Raw genomic sequence first — 22,769 nt, forward strand, 5'->3', positions numbered from 1 at the left:
TTATAAATCACCTAGTCTGTGGTATTTTGTTATAGCAGCCTGAACGGATTAAGGTACCTGTGATCTCACATTTCTGAGGGATCTAAAAAGAATTGTTAATTTTTCAGTTTATAGAGCTTTTTACTTGTTATTAGGAGGAAGTAGAGCCTTCTAAGATTCTTATATACTGGACTCGAAAACATACCAAAACTGCCCTTTTGTGATCTGTTTTCTATATTATAGCTGCTGTAGTCCTCAAAAACATAAATCTGATCTTGTCATGTCTCTACTTGAAACTTCCCATCAACTTTAGGACAAAATCCAAACTTAGTAATTTGGTAATTTGGATAATAAAGCCTTTGTCATCCAGCCTTGGTTTATCTTGCTCTGCTAAGAGTTTACATTTTTACATTACTGCTATGCTGTGCTACTCTGAACTGTTTTCCATTTTCAGTGTTCTGTATTCTCTCTCTTCCCTATCTTTTTCTTTGCTGGTCTGGCCCCCACTCATTTTTCAGGTCATAGGTTAGAAGCCATCACCTCTGGACAGCCCACCTTGACTCTCCCAAGACCTGTTCGTGTGACCTTCCTTTGCCCCTTGTAGTGTAGGATCACAACTAATTAGCAAAGTAGATACAATTAAAGGCCTTGGATGTAATCTGTTGGCATCCTTAAATACTTACCTGCTTGTAGTCATCATGAAGGAGCCCATAGAGCTTTCGCTAGCAGTGTTCCTATCTAACATTTGGAAACGTTATATTTTGAAGTGTTTTTGGAAAGATATATAATCTATTTATTCAAAATGTTCAATCTTAAGTAGACTCAGATCAGCAAATCCATGCACCAGCCAATTGGTTACTTGCAGGAATTAATGTTAACCAAGACAAATCTCAGTGGCTTCCCAGATGCTCCTTGCTTGGTCCCAAACTTTTTGACATTGGGAAGGACCATTTAATAAATTGACAGTGTAATTTATATAACAACCTGGAAGGACCAACCATTTAATTTAATTGACAGTATGATTTGTGTAACAACATCATGTATGTCTGATTAGTGTGAGTTCGAGGCTACTCTCCTTTGTTTCAAGTTTTTGAACTTGTAATGCACACTGAGATCTAAATTCTTTTATTTAGAAATCCTGATTACCTTATTATTAAATATGTGATGATTATACTAAGGTGTACTTGCTGTCATGGGTGCTAAGACAAAGGTATGAGGTGTGTCTCTTCTATCCTCTTTCCCTCTTCTCCCCCCCTCCCACTCTCAACTGCATCTGATTGAATTTATATGTTTAATATACTTACAATGCTCTTTCACTCTGTAATTGTCCACCTAGATGTTTATTATATATTTCCCAATTCTGAACAGAGCTTAGTAAATCCCAGCTAGTGCTAATGAGAACTATTATTGTGGGGCCTTGATTGTGTAATATCAGGGTTTTGTTCACTATTAAGACCTGTTGAGTTTACTTCTTAAAAATCAATATTCAGTAATTTTTTGTGATCAAGGAAATGAGATTAAATTAAGGTGTAGTTTGTTCAGGAGTAGCTTTGTAATTGACCTGGTGCGTGAACAAAAGGAACAAAATAAAATGGTTTTTTTTTTTCCCCTGTTTCTCCAGATATGGGTATTGTGATGACCCCCTACTTGCTGATGTGTTTCTAAGATATTCTTAATATTTTAAAATATCAAGATAGGTCAGAAATATCCCGTTTGCTATAGGTTTGTAAAGAGTTTTCTGTCTTGCATAGGCTTTAAGGTTCATGTGAAAATGAGTCTGTACCTTATTCATTTTTTTATTCCCAATTCCTGTCAGTTTATTTGCCATATAAAATGTAAATATCGATTAAGTTAAATAATTACGTATTTGATGAACTTTAAAAAATAACCTGATATCTTACTTCCCAGATCTTTTATATTTGACACTCTTAGCATTTCATTATTGGAGAGAAAATAATCATGGTTGTTGATGGAGGAAAAGAAATGATTTAATATAGTTAGTTCTTGGATCTAATTCAACAAGTAATGAATTCTGAAGCATGCATTTTATGTTTTGAAAAAGACAATGTTTCTTGTTATAGAATATATGATCTTTTAAAAATAGTAGAGTATTTGGGGATAGATAAACAGATTTTTAAAACTTTTTTAAAAAAAATCAGTTCATCAGGTGCTGGGAATGTAGCCGATCGTGTTTTGGCTCAGCTCTTGACAGAAATGGATGGCATCGAACAGTTAAAGGATGTGACAATCCTGGCAGCTACTAACCGTCCAGATAGGATAGACAAGGTAAGAAAGAAGGCAGTCTGGGCATTTTAAAATCAAGAACTGGATCGTTTGATTATGTTGGGGATTTTTGGTTTTTGGTTTTTTTTTCTGTCAAATTACTTTCTAATCAGTTTGTCATTTAGAGGATGCTGAAAGATTAAACTAAAGGAAATGAAGATAACTGAGAAAAGATTTTGTTTATGTTTTTATTACTTATGTTTGGTATTAATGAAACTATTTTGTAACCCCTTGAGTTTTCCCTCCCCCATTGTTGCATTAAATTCTTAGTATATTTCCCTAGAGTATTTAAGTTCTGGAATTCTTTTTGTGTTTCATCTGATTTATTTTGAGAAGTTTTTAACATTTTCATTCATATTAAGGTAAGCTTCCGGCCATTTACTACTAGTTAGACTCGAGTTATTTTCAACAACTTTCTAGAAGTCGTGGCCTATCAGTTGCTTTCAGAGTATTTAGAATAAAAATGACAATAGATTTTATTTCTCTTAAGAAGTTACTTAGGCTTAAATTAAGCTACATAGGTGCAAAATTAACACTTTCAAGCTATTGCTACCACTACTTTTCCCCAAGTCATATTTTAATAAATGAGTTTACTTAACTTTTAAGTGCCTAATTTATACTTAATGATCTAAACTGAGAGTAAAAATTTACTCCCAGGGCGTGAACCAGTTTCTCTTTTTTTTGTTGCTGTTATTGCCTCATGTCCATGACCTTATGAGCTCCTCCCTCCCTGTGCACATATATACAGACTTTCAGTTTTAACAGTGGGATTTTGAAAGAAATCATCTTTTTGAAGATATGAAAGGAGGTTTTATGTGGGAAGGTATTTTGCTGTGGGATAAAGTCCCTTGGTCAAATGCAAGTAAGAAAGCTTTGAACCTTAATAAGTTAAATTGTGCCCTTTCTGCTGCAGTGTTTTACAAGAAGCTAGGTAAGTTGTGAGCATTTGTAGGATCTGGGTGGGTGCCCAGACATCTCTGATGTCTATAAAAAAGATAGAATTGTGTGTGTCTTAACAAGAATTATAGAAAGTGCTGAAAGAGACCTTAAAGATTACCTAATCCCACCTTTTGGTTTCAATGAATCCAAGAATCATCTTTATCCAGGTAAATATACATTGTATTTTTATGACATTTGTCTCCTGGTTACCCCATGGCTAATGAGCTCTAAAATTTCTTAGGTTTTTTTCTCTACAATGTCTAATCTAATAGTGACCTTCTTTGGTTTCTTAATATTGTATGTCTTTGATGTTAGACACATTTCTTGAAGTAGGACTTTGGGCTTATAGTAAACTTCTTGGGTTCTTCTAAATCAAGCTGTATGATTTAGCTTGTTTAGTGCTTGTATTAATTTTGTCTTGCTGTGTAACAGATTACCTCGAATTTAACAGCTTCACACAATACTAATTTATTAGTGTTTCTGTACGTAGGTCAAAATCTGGGTGTGGGATGATGGAGTTGTCTGCTCAGGGACTCAACAAGGTGTTGGCCGACCGTTCTCATCAGGAACTGATATTCCTCTTCTAAGCTCACGTGATTGTGGCAGAATTCACTTATTGTGACTGTAGACCTAAGGACTAAATTTCCTTACTAGATGTCAGCTGGGGGCCACTCTCAGGTCCTAGAGACCCACATACATGGTCCCTTCCATCTTCAAAGACAGCAATGGAGAATCTCCATCATATTTTATCCATCTTACGCTTTAAATTACTATTGCTAGAAAAAGCCTAGTCTCTTTTGAAGTCTCACCTGATCAAGTTAGGCCCACCAAGGAAAATCTCTCTACTTTCAAGTCAGCTGGTTCAGGATCTTCATTACATTTGCAAAAGCCCTTCCCAATAGCATCTAGTCCAACATTTGATGGAATAACTGGGAGAAGGTGTGTGTCTAGCAGAGGACCAGAATCTTGCGGCTGAGCAGAATTCTTTCTACTGCAGTGCTCTTCAGCTTCTTCCCCAACCCCTATGTGAGTTCTCTTCTGGGCACTAAGAACAACTTCCAACTTTCAGAGAGACCAACTTATCTTTGCCAGTCATTTGATTGGCTACAAACCTGCTCCTTTGAAATGTCCTTTTCTGTGGATTCTATCTTTTCTCAGATGGAGCATTTCTCTGCCTTGCCTTGTCCAGATATATCTTTCTTCAAGTTATACATATAATCTCTCTTAAAATAGAAAAGGATAAATGAATTTAAACTCCTTTATTTAAAGGATACATTTTTCATGTTCTTTATATGTATAACACGTAGTAAGCCTATTATTTAATACAGTAGAATTGTTGACTTACCTCTTTTGCTTACTTTTCCCTCTGTAAGACATAGATTGAACCCCAACTGTTGTATTTTGCAGTAAGGTGAAATTTATCCTAGGTTTTACCTGTACCTGATACAAAAGACCCCAAGAAATTTTTAATATAAACCTAGAGATAATAAGTTATCTTGGGCCACTCTAAGGTTTTGGACCTTTTTTCAGCCTCATCTTAGAATACGTCAAAACCCCAAAGATAATGGTAGATGACTTCCATTCTTTTTGGGATACTTTAGTCTGTGGATATCTTGGCTCTCTTGGAGAAAATGATTAACTGGATTTTGGGCAGAACTTGTCTCCGAAGGTGGGAGATTGAAGGGATGGAAGTGGTTCTTTTTTACATTTCTTTTTGCATTGTTTTTAATATGTTTCTTGCTTGCTAATAATACTTGCCTTAGAAGGCAGATGCTGTGTTTTATTATATCAACTCATAAGTGACAGTCTCCAATATCACAGTTTGAGAAATTAAAGTTTGGAAAATATCTTGCCAAAATTCTAGTCATATTTTTGATCTTTTATAAAATGTTACCTTTAATACCTTGGTTCTCAAACCGCCTAATTGTCCAAAATAAGTGTTCTAAGTACCAATATTATTACACACTGGTAACATCTTTTGACTGATTAACTTTTGCTTCAGGAGGCTTCAGAGAGAAGTGCAAACATATACAAACACACACATATATATATGTGTATTTATATGTATGCTTGTATGTTTGTGTATATGCATGCATCATATATATATATACACATGTACATACATTGATTAGTTTTTAAAATTAGGAATCCACCAGCTAATCTTGGATGAGCACATTTAAATTAAGATATTGAAAGTGTTTGTAATTAGATACAAAGACTTAATTTTCTAGGTCAGGGGATCTAAAGGCTGTTTTAATTTACTATTCAAATTTTTCAAAATTTATAATGTTTAATTTGTAATAGATGAAATAATATAATTATGACTGGCAGTGAAACATAAAATTGGTAAATGGAAAAAGTATTTTTAAGTGGTAAAACAGTGCCTTCAGGGTCATCAAATGATATGCTATGCTTTCAAGTACAACTTTGAATTTAGTACATTGAACCGTGGTCTAAATTCTGCATATGTTCTGTCATTGTACAAAAAACACTACTTTAAATAATCAGTGATTTTTGTAAAAATATTTTAATCATTTTCTATTTCCGGTAGAGTTCCATATTCATGTGTAGTGTGAATTTTTTGTTAACTGTACTTCTGTTATTACTCAGATGGTATAAACTATATCAGAAGTATATTTTCTGGATTTTTTTCTCTGAACTATTATACAGCATTATTTGTGTATTGTTTAATAGCACTATAAAAAAAGTTTCAGCACATGTGTGACTAGAACATGGTGTCCAAACTGTGCCCTGAATGTGCCGTTAGAAACAAAGCAGTCTTAAGAGATGATTTTTTTTAAAAAAACAACTTCCTGTTATGAAATGAATAGACATAGTTTTCACCACCTGTCTTGTCTGGAGGAAACGGTAGTAGGAAGAGAATAGGCAACAGGAGAATTAAAGTAAATTTCCTGTGCTGATACTGAAAGGTGGAGATTTTGTTTTTGGCTTAAAACTGGAAAGAAAAAGGACTGTTCTGGTGTGAAAGAAATAATGCATTTAGTCTAACTTTGGCTACATTTAATTCAGGTGTTTGGCCTTGTAAATTAGCTAGCTTACTTTACAGTCCTTTTGCCTATTAACCCACAACCTCTATGTCATGATGACCTTAAGTTAGTATATTGGAACAGAGAGAATTCTTGGACTGTCAGAGGAGTGAAATTGATATCATTATGTGACCCATATGTTGTACATTTTTAGTGTCTGTTTTGGAAAATATTTCAGTTTCATATAGTCTGGGGAAACTAAAGCTGGAGTTTCCGGGGGCTTCAGCAAGGGAAGTGAGACACATAGCTCAAGAATCACATTATCCTACTTCCTGCTATGTCATATTTACATGTCAAACACAATAGCTGTAATGTAGCACACTAGGCTGAGTAAAGTGATTGCTTGGGGTCTCCAGTGGTATCCTGAAGTCTCCATAGACCTTTTACCCCCCTACCCTCCTCCTTCAGCTTATAGATAAGTGAAGAGAAGTTGCATCCTTAAGAGTCCATTTTGCATAAGAATGACAGGATATGAAGGACAGATGAAGATTAATGAGATTGTGATGTCAAGTAGTTACATTGTCTTTAGGTTGATGATGGCCTGGATTTCCACAGCATCAGGAGACTTTAGAGCAGCAAACAACTAAATTATTTTTGATGCCCAAGTAATAGTTAAAAGCCTGGACTCTAGGAGTTTATATTATTCTTTGTTAGGCTATTGCTTACATGGCCCCTTTTAGGAGAGTATAGTGTTCAATCCATGGTATTTCATGCATTTGTGTTGACTATTAAGGAAGAAATGATCATGTCTTCTTATCCTAGTGTTAAACAAGCTTCAAAATTGTTTAATTTTATGAATATTTTAAAATGTAGTCCCTTTGGTTACTTTTAGTACTGATGCTTGGTATATAATAGGCTCTCAATAATGATTACTATTGTAATTATTATCTCTAGCCTGAAACCTGGTTTTCTTATAATAGTAAATTTGTAGAATTTTTAAAATTCTGCTCTAAGCCATCCATGGAGTAGATTGCTCGATTTTTTGTAGGTTTTGTAGAGGTCTTGAGTAATTCAGTGTTCAGAATTATTTTCTAACTTAGTATGTTTAACTCATGGAAGTTATAAACTGGCATTATTTTCCTTCCAGTTTTTCTGGAAGATGGGTTGATGGGTTAAATATGACAATATTTTTATTTCTTAAATACTATAAAAGTTGATTTTATTGATTGCTTTGTAACATGGAAAAAATTAGCATGTTTAGAAATGTCAGCAAATGAGAAGCTAAATATATGTAGCTTCCAATTTTAAATGAATTGTGTTCCAAAAATACCTTCAGACAGGTTAAAAATATGTTTGTGAATGGTTTTCCTCCCCACCCTTCCTAGTTACAAATTAAAGGTCCCATTCATCTATTATTGCTGTTCTCAGCTAAGTCAGTACTAAAAAACAAGCTGCTTGATCTAAGAAACATTAAAAGTTTAAATGAATCATAATTCTTTACTTTCCTGTGAGTATTTAAGGAAAGGATGCTTATTGATCTTTTATATTTATCAAAATGATGTGGAGAGTCTTAGGGTGTTAGAAGGTGAGCCACAGTGTGGTCAGACTTGGGCTACTGCTTCCAAGGTCATCTTCCAATTTCAGCTTTACCATCATTTTACAGGACTGTTAGAAGTAGTTTTATTATTGTTGCTGAGTGTTTGTTTCTTTTTTGTTTTTTAAAATGCCAAGTGTTTTCACTATATCTATTATGGTAGCAGCTGTAAGGGTTTCAGCTTCGGGAAAGGGGTGTTGGAATTTGGTCAGAGGTTGTATGCATATGTGGGTCATATTTCATTTAGAAGTTAAGATAAAGACTGTCTGTCCCAGGGGTCAGCAAACTATGGCCTGTGAGCCAAATCTGACCCATCAACTGTTTTTCTACATCCCATGAGCTAAGAATGGTTTTTACATACTTAAATGGTTGGGAAAAAAAGATGATTTAGTGACATGTGAAAATGATGTGAAATTCAAATTTTGGGCCTCATAAATAAAGCTTTATTGGTATATAGTTACACTGATTTTTGATGTATTGTCTGTGACTGCATTTGTACTACTGTAGTAGAGTAGTTACAATAGAGACCTATGGCCTATAAAGCCTAAATTATTTACCATTTGGACCTTTGCAGAAAAAGTTTACTGACCATTGATCTATCCTTGTAAGCTTTTAGCAGTTTCCTAAAGTCTCTAATGTCTGCTGTTCACACATGAGCCACAAAATTTTTCTAAAGATTGTTTAAATATATTTACTGCATAAATTTTCTGAAGATAAATTATATATAAGTCAATAATATCATGCTGAGCTTAAAATAAACCAATAGTAGTAGGAAGGCTGTATTAACTTCTTGTTCTTTAAAATACCTTCAATCTCTTCTTGAACATTTTTTAATACTTAATCTTTTAAAATACATTTTCTTGGACTAAATAATTATTTTTCCAACTGAATGACTTACCAAAATTCATAAATACAGAAATGAAGTTTTTTATTATATGAAAAAATAGCATATATTTATTCATGACACCTCAGTCTTATAGTTGCATTGGTTTTTTTGCTTTTTATAATTGTGAGTTGAATGCTCTTTGTAGTGTTTTTCATCATTGAGATTTTCAGGCTAGATATTTAAATTTTGAGGAGTTAAGAGCCTATGTTTATATATTTGATAGTAAATAATATTTGGTTATGTCACCATGCAAATAAGAGTATGTTTAATCTTCTTTTAGAGAAAGAGTAATAACATAATAAAATACATATTGTCCTTGATACACAAATTCTAAAAGAAATTAATTTTTTCAAGATGGGGATGCTTCTACACAAGGTGATACCTTCAAGACCAGGAGAGGTAGCTATTTCACCTAATTCATAGAAACAAACAGAAAGTCAAAGCAAAATGAGGAGACAGGAATATATTCTAAAAGAAAGAAAATGATACAACCCCGGGCAGGGTTGGGGAGGGGGGCTAATGAAAGAGAGATAAGTCATTTACCTGATAAAGAGTTAAAAGTAATGGTCATAAAGATGCTCACTAACTTGGGACAGGAATGGAGGAACACAGTGAAAACTTCAACAAAGAGTTAGAAAATATAAGAAAGAACCAACCAGAGCTGAAGAATACACTAATTGAAGTGAAAAATACACTAGAGGGAATCAACAACAGATTAGATAATACAGAAGAACAGATCAGTTATCTGAAATACAGAATAGTGGAAATCACCCAATCAGAACAGCAAAAAGGAAAAAGAATTTTTAAAAATGAGGATACTTTGAGAGACCTCTGGAACAACATCAAGCATACTAACATTTGCATTATAGGGTAAGAAGACATGATCATTTCTTCCTTAATAGTCAACACAAATGCATGAAATACCATGAATTGAACAGTGTACTCTTCTAAACAGGACCATGTAAGCAATAGCCTAACAAAGAATAATATAAACTCCTAGAGTTCGGGCTTTTAACTGTTATTTGGGCATCAAAAATAATTTAGTTGTTTGCTGCACTAAAGTCTCCTGATGCTGTGGAAATCCAGGCCATCATCCATCTAAAGATGAACAGTTTCCTAACCTGGGAAAGGAAACAGATGTTCAGGTCCAGGAAGCACAGAGTCCCAAACAAGATGAATCCAAAGAGATCTATACCAAGATACATTGTAACTAAAATGGCAAAAGTTAATGATAATGAACATTTTAAAGGCAGCAAGAGAAAAACAACTACAGTTGACCTTTGAACAATGCAGGTTTGAACTGCAAGGGTCCACTTACATGCAGATATTTTCTAATAGTAAATACAACAGAATTATATGGTCTGTCCTTGGTCGAATCCATGGATGTGGAGGAACCATGCATACTGAGGGCTGAGTATAAGTTATACACAAATTAACCCCCATGATGTTCAAGAGTCAACATATAGTCATAAGACCATCAGCTGATTTTTCAGCAGGCACTTTGCAGGCCAGAAAGGAGTGGTGTGATATATTAAATGTGCTGAGAGGAAAAAACTTAGAACCCAAGAATACTGTACCCAGCAAAGTTACCATTTACAAGTGAAGGAGAAATAAAGAGCTCTGAAGACAAGCAGAAACTCAAGGAGTTAATCACCACTAAAATGGCCTTACAAGAAATGCTAAAGGGTCTTCTTTAAGCAGAAAACAAAAGGTCATAACTAGAAATAAGAAAATACATGAAAGAAAAAAATCTCACTGGTAAAGGCAAGTATATGTCAAATGCAGTGTGTCCGCCACTTAAAAAGCTAGTATGAAGGTTAAAAGAAAAAAGTAGTAAATTCAACTATAACTCTAGTGAGTAGTTATCAGATACACAAAATTAAAAGCTGCAAATATGACATCAGAAACATAAAACATGGTGGGGGGAGTTAAAATGTAGTGCTTCTAGAATGAATTTGACTTACGTGACTATCAGCTTCAAACAAATAGCTATATAAATAGGCTGTTAGAAATGAACCTCATGGTAACCACAAATCAGAACCCTACAGTAGATACATAAAAAATAAAGAGAAAGGAAATCAAACATTATCACACCACAAGGCAAGAGACCAAGAGAAGACAGATACAGAGAAGAACTACAAAAACAACTAGAAAACAATTAAAATGTCAGTAAGTACATACACTCACTTTAAATGTAGATGGGCTAAACGCTCCAATCAAAACACATATGGTGGCTGAATTAAAAAAAAATGATGCACCCCTATGCTGCCTACAGGAGACTCACTTCAGATCTAAAGACACACACAGACTGAAATTACAAGGATAGAAGAAGGTATTCCATGCAAATGGAAACAGAGAGAAAGCTGGGGTAGCAATAGACGTATCGGACAAAATAGACTTTAAAACAAAGATCCTAACAAAGGACAAAGACGGGCATTACAAAGTGAAAAAAGGGTCAATTTAAGAAGAAGATACATTTGTAAATATTTATGTACCCACCATAGGAGCATCTAAATATGTAAAGGAAATATTACTAGACATAAAAGGAGAAATTGATGGTAATACAATAATAGTAGGGGTCTTTAATACCCCACTTACATCAACAGATAGATCATACAGACAGAAAAATCAATAAGGAAACAGTTGCCTTAAATGGCACATTAAATCATATTAAATTAATTGACAGATACACAACATTCCATCAAAAACATCAGAATACACATTCAAGTGTGCATGGAACATTCTCCAGAATCGATTACATGTTAGACCACGAAACAAGTCTTAATAAATTTAAGGAAGGTGACCTTCAAGATGGCGGAGGAGTAAGACGTGGAGATCACCTTCGTCCCCACAAATACATCAAAAATACATCTACATGTGGAACAATTCCTACTGAACACCTACTGAACGCTGGCAGAAGACCTCAGACTTCCCAAAAGGCAAGAAAATCCCCACGTACCTGGGTAGGGCAAAAGAAAAAAAAACAGAGACAAAAGAATAGGGATGGGACCTGCACCTCTGGGAGGGAGCTATGAAGGAGGAAAAGTTTCCACACACTAGGAAACCCTTTCACTGGCAGAGATGGGGGGTGGGTGGGAGGAAGTTTTGGAGCCGCGGAGGAGAGCACAGCAACAGGGGTGCAGAAGGCAAAGCAGAAAGATTCCATCGCAGAGGATCGGTGCTGACCAGCACTCACCAGCCTGAGAGGCTTGTCTGCTCGCCTGCCGGGGCAGGTGTGGGCTGAGAGCTGAGGCTTGGGCTTCGGAGGTCAGACCCCAGGGAGAGGACTGGGGTTGGCTGCATGAAGACAGCCTGAAGGGGGCTAGCACCACAGCTAGCCGGGAGGGAGTCCGGGAAAAAGTCTGGACCTGCCAAAGAGGCAAGAGACCATTGTTTCGGGGTGTGTGAGGAGACGAGATTCCTTCCCCATGTGCCCACAGAAGGCAGAGCACCACCTAAGCAAGCTCCACAGATGGGCACGAACTGCGGCTGTCAGCTCAGACCTCCAGAGACGGGCATGGAGCGCTAAAGGCTGCTGCTACCAAGTATCCTGTGTGCAAGCACAGGTCACTACCCACACGCCCCCGCCCCCCACCCCCACCCCCAGGAGCCTGTGCAGCACGCCACCGCCAGGGTCCCGAGATCCAGGGACAGCTTCCCTGGGAGAGTACATGGCACACCTCAGGCTGTTGCAGTGTGATGCCAGCCTCTGCCACTGCAGGCTCACCCCACATCCCAATTATGATTACCGTACCCCTCCTTCTCCCCAGCCTGAGAGAGCAAGAGAGCCCTAATCAGCCGCTGCTTTAACCCCTTCCTGCCTGGGTGGGACCACATGCCTGTGGGCGACCTACACGCAGAGGCAGGGCCATATCCAAAGCTGAACCCCAGGAGCTGTGCAAACAAAGAAGTGAAAGGGAAATTTTTCTGTGCTGCCTCAGGAGCAGCAGATTAAATCCCCACAGTCAACATGATAAACCCTGCATCTGTGGATACTTGAATAGACAACCAATGTTCCCAAAATGGAGGCAGTGGACTTTGGGAACAACTGTAGACCTGGGGTTTGCTATCTGCGACTGATTTGTTTCTGATTTGTATGTTTATTTCAGTTTAGTTTTTAGTGCTTGATACCATTGGTGGATATGTTTATTGGTTTGGTTGTTCTCTTCCTTCCTTCCTTCCTTCCTTCCTTCTTTCTTTTTTAAATTTTATTAATTTTATTTTATTTATTTATTTATTTATTTTAACTTAAAAAAATTTTTTTTCTTCCTTTTTGTTCTTCCTTTTCTTCTGATCTGTGTGGCTGACAGGGTCCTGGTGCTCCGTCCAGGTGTCAGACCTGAGCCTCCCAGCTGGGAGAGCCGAGTCCAGGACACTGGACCACCAAAGACCTCCCAGCCCCATCCATGTAATGTAAATCGGCAAGAGCTATCCCAGAGATCTCCATCTCAACACTAAGACCCAGCTCCACCCAATGTCCAGCAAGCTCCAGTGCTGGATGCGCCATGCCAAACAAATAGCAAGACAGGAACACAACCCCACCTATTAGCAGAGAGGTTGCCTGAAATCATACTAAGTTCACAGACACCCCAAACTCACCACTGGACATGGCCCTGCCCACCAGAAAGACAAGATCCGGCCCCACCCCCCACCAGAACACATGCACGAGTCCCCTCCACCAGGAAGCCTACACCTTGAGCCTACAGCCTGAACCAACCTCACCCCCTGACACCAAAAACAGATGGGAACTACGAACCTGTGGCCTGCAAAAAGGAGACCCCAAACACAGTAAGTTAAACAAAATGAGAAGACAGAGAAATACGCAGCAGATGAAGGAGCAAGGTAAAAACCCATCAGACCAAACAAATGAAGAGGAAATAGGCAGTCTACCTGAAAAAGAATTCAGAGTAATGATAGTAAATATGATCCAAAATCTTGGAAATAGAATGGAGAAAATACAAGAAACGTTTAACAAGGACCTAGAAGAACTAAAGAGCAAACAAACAATGCTGAACGACACAATAAATGAAATTAAAAATTCTCTAGAAGGGATCAATAGCAGAATAACTGAGGCAGAAGAACGGATAACTGACCTGGAAGATAAAATAGTGGAAATAACTGCCGCAGAGCAGAATAAAGAAAAAAGAATGGAAAGAATTGAGGACAGTCTCAGAGACCTCTGGGACAACATTAAACACACCAACATTTGAATAGTAGGGGTCCCAGAAGAAGAAGAGAAAAAGAAAGGGTCTGAGAAAATATTTGAAGAGATTATACTTGAAAAATTCCCTAACATGGGAAAGGGAATACTCAATCAAGTCTAGGAAGCACAGAGAATCCCATACAGGATAAATCCAAGGAGAAACACGCCAAGACACATATTAATCAAACTACCAAAAATTAAATACAAAGAAAAAATATTAAAAGCAGCAAGGGAAAAGCAACAAATAACATACAAGGCAATCCCCATAAGGTTAACAGCTGGTCTTTCAGCAGAAACTCTCTGCAAGCCAGAAGAGAGTGGTAGGACATATTTAAAGTGATGAAAGGGAATAATGTCCAACCAAGATTACTGTACCCAGCAAGGATCTCATTCAGATTTGACAGAGAAATTAAAATCTTTACAGACAAGCAAAAGTTAAGAGAATTCAGCACCGCCAAACCAGCTTTACAACAAATGCTAAAAGACCTTTTCTAGCTAGGAAACACAAGAGAAGGAAAAGACCTACAAAGACAAACCCAAAAAGATTAAGAAAATGGTAATAGGAACATACATATTGATAACTGCCTTAAATGTAAATGGATTAAATGCTCCAACCAAAAGACATAGACTGGCTGAACGGATACTAAAACAAGACCCTTATATATGCTGTCTACAAGAGACCCACTTCAGACCTAGGGACATGTACAGACTGAAAGTGAGGGGATGGAAAAAGATATTCCATGCAAACGGAAATCAAAAGAAAGCTGGAGTACCAATTCTCATATCAGACAAAATAGGCTTTAAAATAAAGGCTATTAAAAGAGACAAAGAGGGACACGACATAATGATCAAGGGATCAATCCAAGAAGAAGATATAACACTTGTAAATATTTATGCACCCAACATAGGAGCACCTCAATACATAAGGCAAATGCTAACAGCTGGACTTAATTGACATTTATAGAACATTCCATCCAAAAACAACAGAATACACTTTCTTCTCAAGTGCTCATGGAACATTCTCCAGGATAGATCATATCTTGGGTCACAAATCAAGCCTTGGTAAATTTAAGAAAATTGAATTCGTATCAAGTATCTTTTAGACCACAGTGCTATGAGACTAGATATCAATTACAGGAAAAAAACTGTAAGAAATACAAACACATGGAGGCTAAACAATACACTACTAAATAACCAAGACATCACTGAAGATATCAAAGAGGGATTAAAAAAATACCAAGAAACAAATGACAATGAAAACATGATGACCCAAAACCTATGGGATGCAGCAAAAACAATTCTAAGAAGGAAGTTTATAGCAATACAATCCTACCTCAGGAAACAAGAAATATCTCAAATAAACAATCTAACCTTACACCCAAAGCAGTTAGAGAAAGAAGAATAAAAAGAACCCAAAGTTAGCAGAAGGAAAGAAATCATAAAGATCAGATCAGAAATAAATGAAAAAAAAATGAAGAAAACAGTAGCAGAGATCAATAAAACTAAAAGCTTGTTCTTTGAGAAGATAAACAAAATTGATAAACCATTAGTCAGACTAATCAAGAAAAAACGGGAGAAGACTCAAATCAATAGAATTAGAAACGAAAAAGGAGAAGTGACAGCTGTCACTGCAGAAATACAAAGGATCATGAGAGATTACTACTAGCAACTCTATGCCAATAAAATGGACAACCTGGAAGAAATGGACAAATTCTTAGAAAAGCACGACCTTCTGAGACTGAACCAGGAAGAAATAGAAAATATAAACAGACCAGTCACAAGCACTGAAATTGAGACTGTGATTTAAAATCTTCCAACAAACAAAAGCCCAGGACCAGATGGCTTCACAGGCGAATTCTATCAAACATTTAGAGAAGAGCTAACACCTATCCTTCTCAAACTCTTCCAAAATATCGCAGAGGGAGGAACACTCCCAAACTCATTCTACGAGGCCACCATTACTCTGATACCAAAACCAGACAAAGATGTCACAAAGAAAGAAAACTACAGGCCAGTATCACTGATGAACATAGATGCAAAAATCCTCAACAAAATACTAGCAAACAGATCCACATTAAAAGAATCATACACCATGATCAAGTGGGGCTTATCCCAGGAATGCAAGGATTCTTCAATATACGCAACTCAATCAATGTGATACACCATATTAACAAATTGAAGGTAAAAACCATCTGATCATCTCAGTAGATGCAGAAAAAGTTTCCAACAAAATTCAACACCCATTTGTGATAAAAAAAACTCTCCAGAAAGTAGGCATAGAGGGAACTTACCTCACATAATAAAGGCCATATATGACAAACCCACAGCCAACATCATTCTCAATGGTGTAAAACTGAAACCATTTTCTCTAAGATCAGGAGCAAGACAAGGTTGCCCACTCTTACCACTATTATTCAACATAGTTTTGGAAGTTTGGGCCATGACAATCAGAGAAGTATAAGAAATAAAAGGAATCCAAATCGGAAAAGAAGAAGTAAAACTGTCACTGTTTGCAGATGACATGATACTATACATAGAGAATCCTAAAGATGCTACTGGAAAATAAATTTGGTAAAGTAGCAGCATACAAAATTAGTGCACAGAAATCTCTTGCATTCCTATACACTAACAACGAAAAATCTGAAAGAGAAATTAAGGAAACACTCCCATTTACCACTGCAACAAAAATAATAAAATACCTAGGAAAAAACCTACTGAAGGAGACAGAATACCTGTATGCAGAAAACTATAAGACACTGATGAAAGAAGTCAAAGACGATACAGACAGATGGAGTGATATACCATGTTCTTGGATTGGAAGAATCAACATTGTGAAAATCACTATACTACCCAAAGCAATCTACAGATTCAGTGCAATCCCTATCAAACTACCAATGGCATTTTTCACAGAACTAGAACAAAAATTTTCACAATTTGTATGGAAATACAAAAGACCCCGAATAGCCAGAGCAATCTTGAGAAAGAAAAATGGAGCTAGAGGAATCAGGCTCCCTGACTTCAGACTATACTACAAAGGTACAGTATTCAAGACAGTGTGGTACTGGCACAAAAACAGAAATATAGATCGATGGAACGGGATAGAAAGCCCAGAGATAAAGCCACACAGATATGGTCACCGTATCTTTGACAAAGGAGGCAAGAATATACAATGGAGAAAAGACAGCCTCTTCAATAAGTGGTGCTGGGAAAACTGGACAGCTACATGTAGAAGAATGAAATTAGAACACTCCCTAACACCATACACAAAAATAAACTCAAAATGGATTAAAGACCTAAATGTAAGGCCAGACACTATAAAACTCTTAGAGGAAAACATAGGCAGAACACTCTATGACATAAATCACGGCAAGATCCTTTTTGACCCACCTCCTGGAGAAATGGAAATAAAAACAAAAATAAACAAAGGGCACCTAATGAAACTTAAAAGCTTTTGCACAGCAAAGGAAAGCATAAACAAGATGAAAAGACAACCCTCAAAATGGGAGAAAATATTTGCAAATGAAGCAACGAAAAAAGGATTAATCTCCAAAATATACAAGCAGCTGATGCAGCTCAATATCAGAAAAGCAAATAACCCAATCCAAAAATGGGCAAAAGACCTACATAGACATTTCTCCAAAGCAGATACACAGATTGCCAACAAACACATGAAAGGATGCTCAACATCACTAATCATTAGAGAAATGCAAACCAAAACCACAATGAGGTATCACCTCACATCAGTTAGAATGGCCATCATCAGAAAATGTACATAGAATAAATGCTGGAGAGGGTGTGGAGAAAAGGGAACCCTCTTGCAGTGTTGGTGGGAATATAAATTGATAGAGCCACCATGGAGAAGAGTATGGAGGTTCCTTAAAAAACTAAAAACAGAACTACCATATAACCCAGCAATCCCACTATTGGGCATATGCCCGAGAATCCATAATTCCAAAAGATGCATGCACCCTAGTGTTCACTGCAGCACTATTTACAATAGCCAGGACATGGATGCAACCTATGTGTCCACTGACAGATGAATGGATAAAGATGATGTGGCACATATATACAATGGAATATTACTCAGCCATAAAAAGAACCGAAATTGAGTTATTTGTAGTGAGGTGGATGGACCTAGAGTCTGTCATACAGAGTGAAGTAAGTCAGAAAGAGAAAACCAAATACCGTATGGTGACACATATATATGGAATGTAAAAAAAAATGGTTCTGATGAACCTAGGGGCAGGACAGGAATAAAGATGCAGACGTAGAGAATGGATTTGAGGACACAGGAAGGGGGAAGGGTAAGCTAGGATGAAGTGAGAGCGTGGCATTGACGTATATACACTGCCAAGTGTAAAATAGATAGCTAGTGGGCCGCAGCTTTATAGCACAGGGAGATCAGCTTGGTGCTTTGTGACCACCTAGAGGGGTGGAATAGGGAGGGTGGGAAGCAGGCTCAAGAGGGAGGGGATCTTTGTGTACATATAGCTGATTCACTTTGTTATATAGCAGAAACTAACAACATTTTATAGCAGTTATACTCCAATAAAGATGTTAACAAATTAAAAAATGAATAAATTTAAGAAGATTAAAATCATATCAAGCATCTTTTCCGAGCACAGCAGTATGAAAACAGAAATGAATTACAGGAAAACTGGAGAAAATAGACACATGAAGACTGAACAACATGCTACTAAGCAACAAATGGGTCAATGAAGAAATCAAGGAGGAAATGAAAAAATAACCTTGAGACAAATGAAAATAGAAACACAACTTTCGAAAATCTGTTGGACTCAGCAAATGAAGTCTAAGATGCAAGTCTATAGCAATACAAGCCTACCTCAAGAAACACGAAAAATCTCAAACAATCTTCACACCCAAAGGAACGAGAAAAAGACAAAGTGCACAGTCAGTAGAAGGAAGGAAGTAGTAAAGATCAGAGCAGAAATAAATGAAATAGAGACTTAAAAAACAATAGAAAAGATCAATGAAACCAAGAGCTATTTCTTTGAAAAAATAAAATTCCCAAACTTTTAGCTAGAATCATTATGAAAGAAAGAGGGCCCAAATAAATAAAACTAGATATGAAAAAGAGAACTTACAGCTAGTACCATGGAAATACAAAAAGTCATAAAAAATTGCTACAATTACACTACAACAAATTGGACACCCCACAGGAAATGGACAAATTCATAGAAACATGCAATCTTCAGAGGCTTAGATGGCAAGAATTAAAAAATTTGAATGGACTGATTAGTAGTAAAGAACTTGAATCATTAATTGAAAAAGTCCCAACAAACAAAAGTGTAGGATCAGATGGCTTCACAGGTGAATTCTATCAAACATTTAAAGGAGAGGTAATACGTATCCTCAAAGTATTCCAGAATAATTGAAGAGGAAGGAATGCTCTTAAACTCATTCCACAAGGTCAGCATTAATTACCCTGATACCAAAACCAAAGACACAACAAAAAAAGAACATTACAGATCAACATCCATGGTGAACATAAATGCAAAAATTCTGAATAAAATATTGGCAAACCAAATTCAGCAACACATTAAAAGGAACGTACACATTGATCATGTGGGATGCATTCCAGGGATGCAAAGATGGTTCAGTATCTGCAAGTCAGTCAAAATAGTATACCATATTAGCAAAACAAATGATAAAATCATGTGATCGTCTCAGTAGGTGCAGAAAAAGCATTTGGCGAAATTCTATATCCATTCATTATAATAGCTCTCAACAAAGTGGGTAGAGAGGGAACATATCTCACTATATAAAGGCCATATATGACACACCAAGAACTAACATCAGACTCAGTATTGAAAAGCTGAAAGGTCTTCCTCTAAGATCAGGAACCAGAGAAGGATGCCCAGTTGCCTCATCTATTCAACATAGTATTGGAAGTCCTAGCCAGAGAATATTCATGGAAAGGAAGTAAAAAGCATCCAAATTGGGAAGGAAGATGTTAAACTTCCAGCGTTTGCAGATGATACATGATATTGTATATAGAAAACCCCAAAGACTCCGCCAAAAATGTATTAAAGCTATAAATGAATTTAGTAAATTTGTAGGATGCAAAATTAATGTACCAATACCTGTTACATTTCTATACACTAACAAAAAGCTATCAGAAAGAGAAATTAAGAAAACAATTCCATTTACAATTGCATCAAAAATAAAATACCTACGAATTAATTTAACCATGGAGTGAAGACGTGTACTCTAAAAGTTATAAGACATTAATGAAGGAAATTAAATATGACTCAAATAAATGGAAACATATACTGTGCTTATGGATTGGAAGAATCAATATTGTTAAAATGTCTGTACTACCCAAAGCAATCTACAGAGTCAATGCAATCCCTATCAGAGTTCCAGTGGCAGTTTTCATAGAGCTTGAACAAATAATCCTCAAAAGTTGTATGGAACCACAAAGGATAGCCAAAGCAGTCTTGAGAGAAAAACAAAGTAGGAGGCATCATGCTTTTTGATTTCTAACTGTACTGCAGAAATATAGTAATCAAAACAGTATGGTACTGGCACAGAAAGAGACATACAGATCAATGGAACAAAATAGAGAACGCAGAAATAAATCCGTGCTTATATAGGCAATTAATCTATGTCAGTGGAGTCAAGAATGTACAATGGGGAAAAAACAGTCTCTTTCAGTAAATGGTGTTGGGAATACTGGACAGCTGCATGTGAAAGATTCAAAGTGGATTACTTTCTTATACTATATGCAGATAAACTCAAAATAGATTAAAGAATTAAACATAAGACCTAAAACCATAAAACTCCTAGAAGAAAACATAGAAGCTCTTTGACATTGGTCTTAGCAATATTTTTTTGGATCTGTCTCCTGAGGCAAGGGCAGCAAAAGCAAAAATAAATAAATAGGACTACATCAAAATAAAAAGCTTTTGCACAGTGAAAGAAACTACCAATAAAATGAAAAGGCCACCATCTACTGAATGGGAGAAGATATTTACAAATAATATATCCAAGAAAGGGTTAATATCTAAAATGTACAAAGAACTCACACAACTCAACATCAGTAAACAACTCAATTTAAAAATGGGCAGAGAATACACATGTTTCCAAAGAGGACACACAGATGGCCAACAGACACATGAAATGATGCTCAACATCATAATTATCAGGGAAACGCAAATCAAAACCACAATGATATATTACCTTACACCTGTCAGAGCTGTTTTCAAGAAGACAAAAATTAAAAAGTATTAGCGAGGATTAAGTAGAACTACCATATTACCCAGAAATTCCACTTCTGGAGATTTATCCAAGAAACAAAAACACTAATACAAGAAGATACATGCACCCCAGTGCTTATTGCAGCATTATTTACAATAGCGAAGATAAGGAAGCAGTCTAAGTGCCCAATGATAAATGAGTGGATAAAGATGTGATACACACACACACACACACACACACACACACACACACACACACAAAATGGAGTATTACTCAGCCATAAAAAAAATTGTAATCTTGCCGTTTGGAACAACATGGGTGGACCTAGAGGGTATTATGGTAAATGAAATAAGTCAGACAGAGAAACATAAATACTATGTTATTTCATCTACACGTGGAATCTAAAAAGCATAACAAATGAACAAACCTAACAAAACAGACTCATAGATACAGAGAATAAACTAGTGGTTGCCAGAGTGGAAAGGAGTGAGGGGATGGGCAAAATAGGTAAAGGGGATTAAGGGGTATAAACTTCCAGGTATAAAATAAATATGTCACGGGGATGTAATGTACAGCATAGGGAATATAGTCAATAAACATTGTTATAACAGTGTGTGGTGACTGATGGTAGGTAGACTTACTGTGATAATCATTTCATAATGTGTAAAAATATCAAGTCACTGTTTTGTACACCTGAAGCTAATATAATATTGGAAGTCAGTTGTACTTCAATAAAAAATGGAATGAGTAACTGATACACACATTAACATGGGTGAAATTCAGGGACGTTTCTCTAAGTAAAAGAAAATATAAAAGATTACATATTATATCATTCCATTTGTATGAAATTTCTAGAAAAGTCAAACCTATAGAGATAGAAAGCAGATTATTGATTGAGCATGGGAGTGAAGATTGACTACAAATGTGCATAAGGGAAATTTTCCAGATGTTGAAAATACTATAAAACTAGACTGTTGATGGTTGTACTACAGACGTTGAAGTGTACACTTTAGATGGGTATATTTTATGGTATGTAAATTATATCTCAATAAAATAAAATGGAGTGAACCTATTTGGAAAAAAAGAAAAAGAAATGAGAGACACAGATGAAGGGATCTTGGTTTCTAACTCTAGCTCTGTTGCTATCAAACTGTGTATTCTTTGAAATTATTTAGCCTCTCTGGGCCTCTGTTTCTGTACCTGTCAAAGATGTACTAGACAATCTCTGATATATCAGTAATGTTCTACAATTCTCTTACTTTGTGAAACAGAGATAGATAGTAATAGAGATTACAAATGCTACATAAAAGGTTGATATTTACCAAACAGATGTCTGAGGTTTCTCTTTTGGTTTTTGGGGTTTTATTTGTCTTTTTTAAAAAAGTTTTTTCAGGTATCACCTTTTCAAACTTTCTTGTTATTGAAAAGTTCCTTTCTTCATACAGGTTATAAAGTAAGCAAATATCATCCAGGTACAAAAGTGACTTTTCTTTTTAACCACTTGATTGTCAGAAAAGGGGGGGGAAAGCCATAAATCAGCCTTAAAGGTGCTGTTGTGTAATAGGGAACTTAGTTGACAGTTGAAGAACACTTTAACTTCTTCCCTGAAAATTTATTATTCTTTCAAAAAGGAAAACTTGTTGAGCTCCATATTTTCTCTTTTCACCGTTGTCTGTT

General features: G+C 36.2%; 1 protein-coding gene across 6 annotated transcripts in view; it reads left to right on the forward strand.

Annotated features, from left to right (window-relative positions):
- AFG2A (AFG2 AAA ATPase homolog A) overlaps nucleotides 1–22,769 on the forward strand; it is a 327,260-nt gene that overhangs the window by 97,537 nt on the left and 206,954 nt on the right. For 4 of the 6 annotated variants that reach the window (XR_014244470.1, XM_082391397.1, XM_082391396.1 and 1 more), the window contains exon 14: nucleotides 2,139–2,265. The exons of the other annotated variants lie outside the window; for them this stretch is intronic. Coding sequence is in view for 3 of the 4 variants with exons in the window: in XM_082391397.1 (XP_082247523.1) it covers nucleotides 2,139–2,265 (127 nt within the window). In the remaining variant the exon portion in view is untranslated. The remainder of the gene's footprint in view (nucleotides 1–2,138; nucleotides 2,266–22,769) is intronic. 6 annotated transcript variants of the gene reach the window in all.

The sequence above is a fragment of the Balaenoptera borealis genome (assembly GCF_965194805.1).
Source record: "Balaenoptera borealis genome assembly, chromosome: 4".
Lineage (NCBI taxonomy): Eukaryota > Metazoa > Chordata > Mammalia > Artiodactyla > Balaenopteridae > Balaenoptera > Balaenoptera borealis.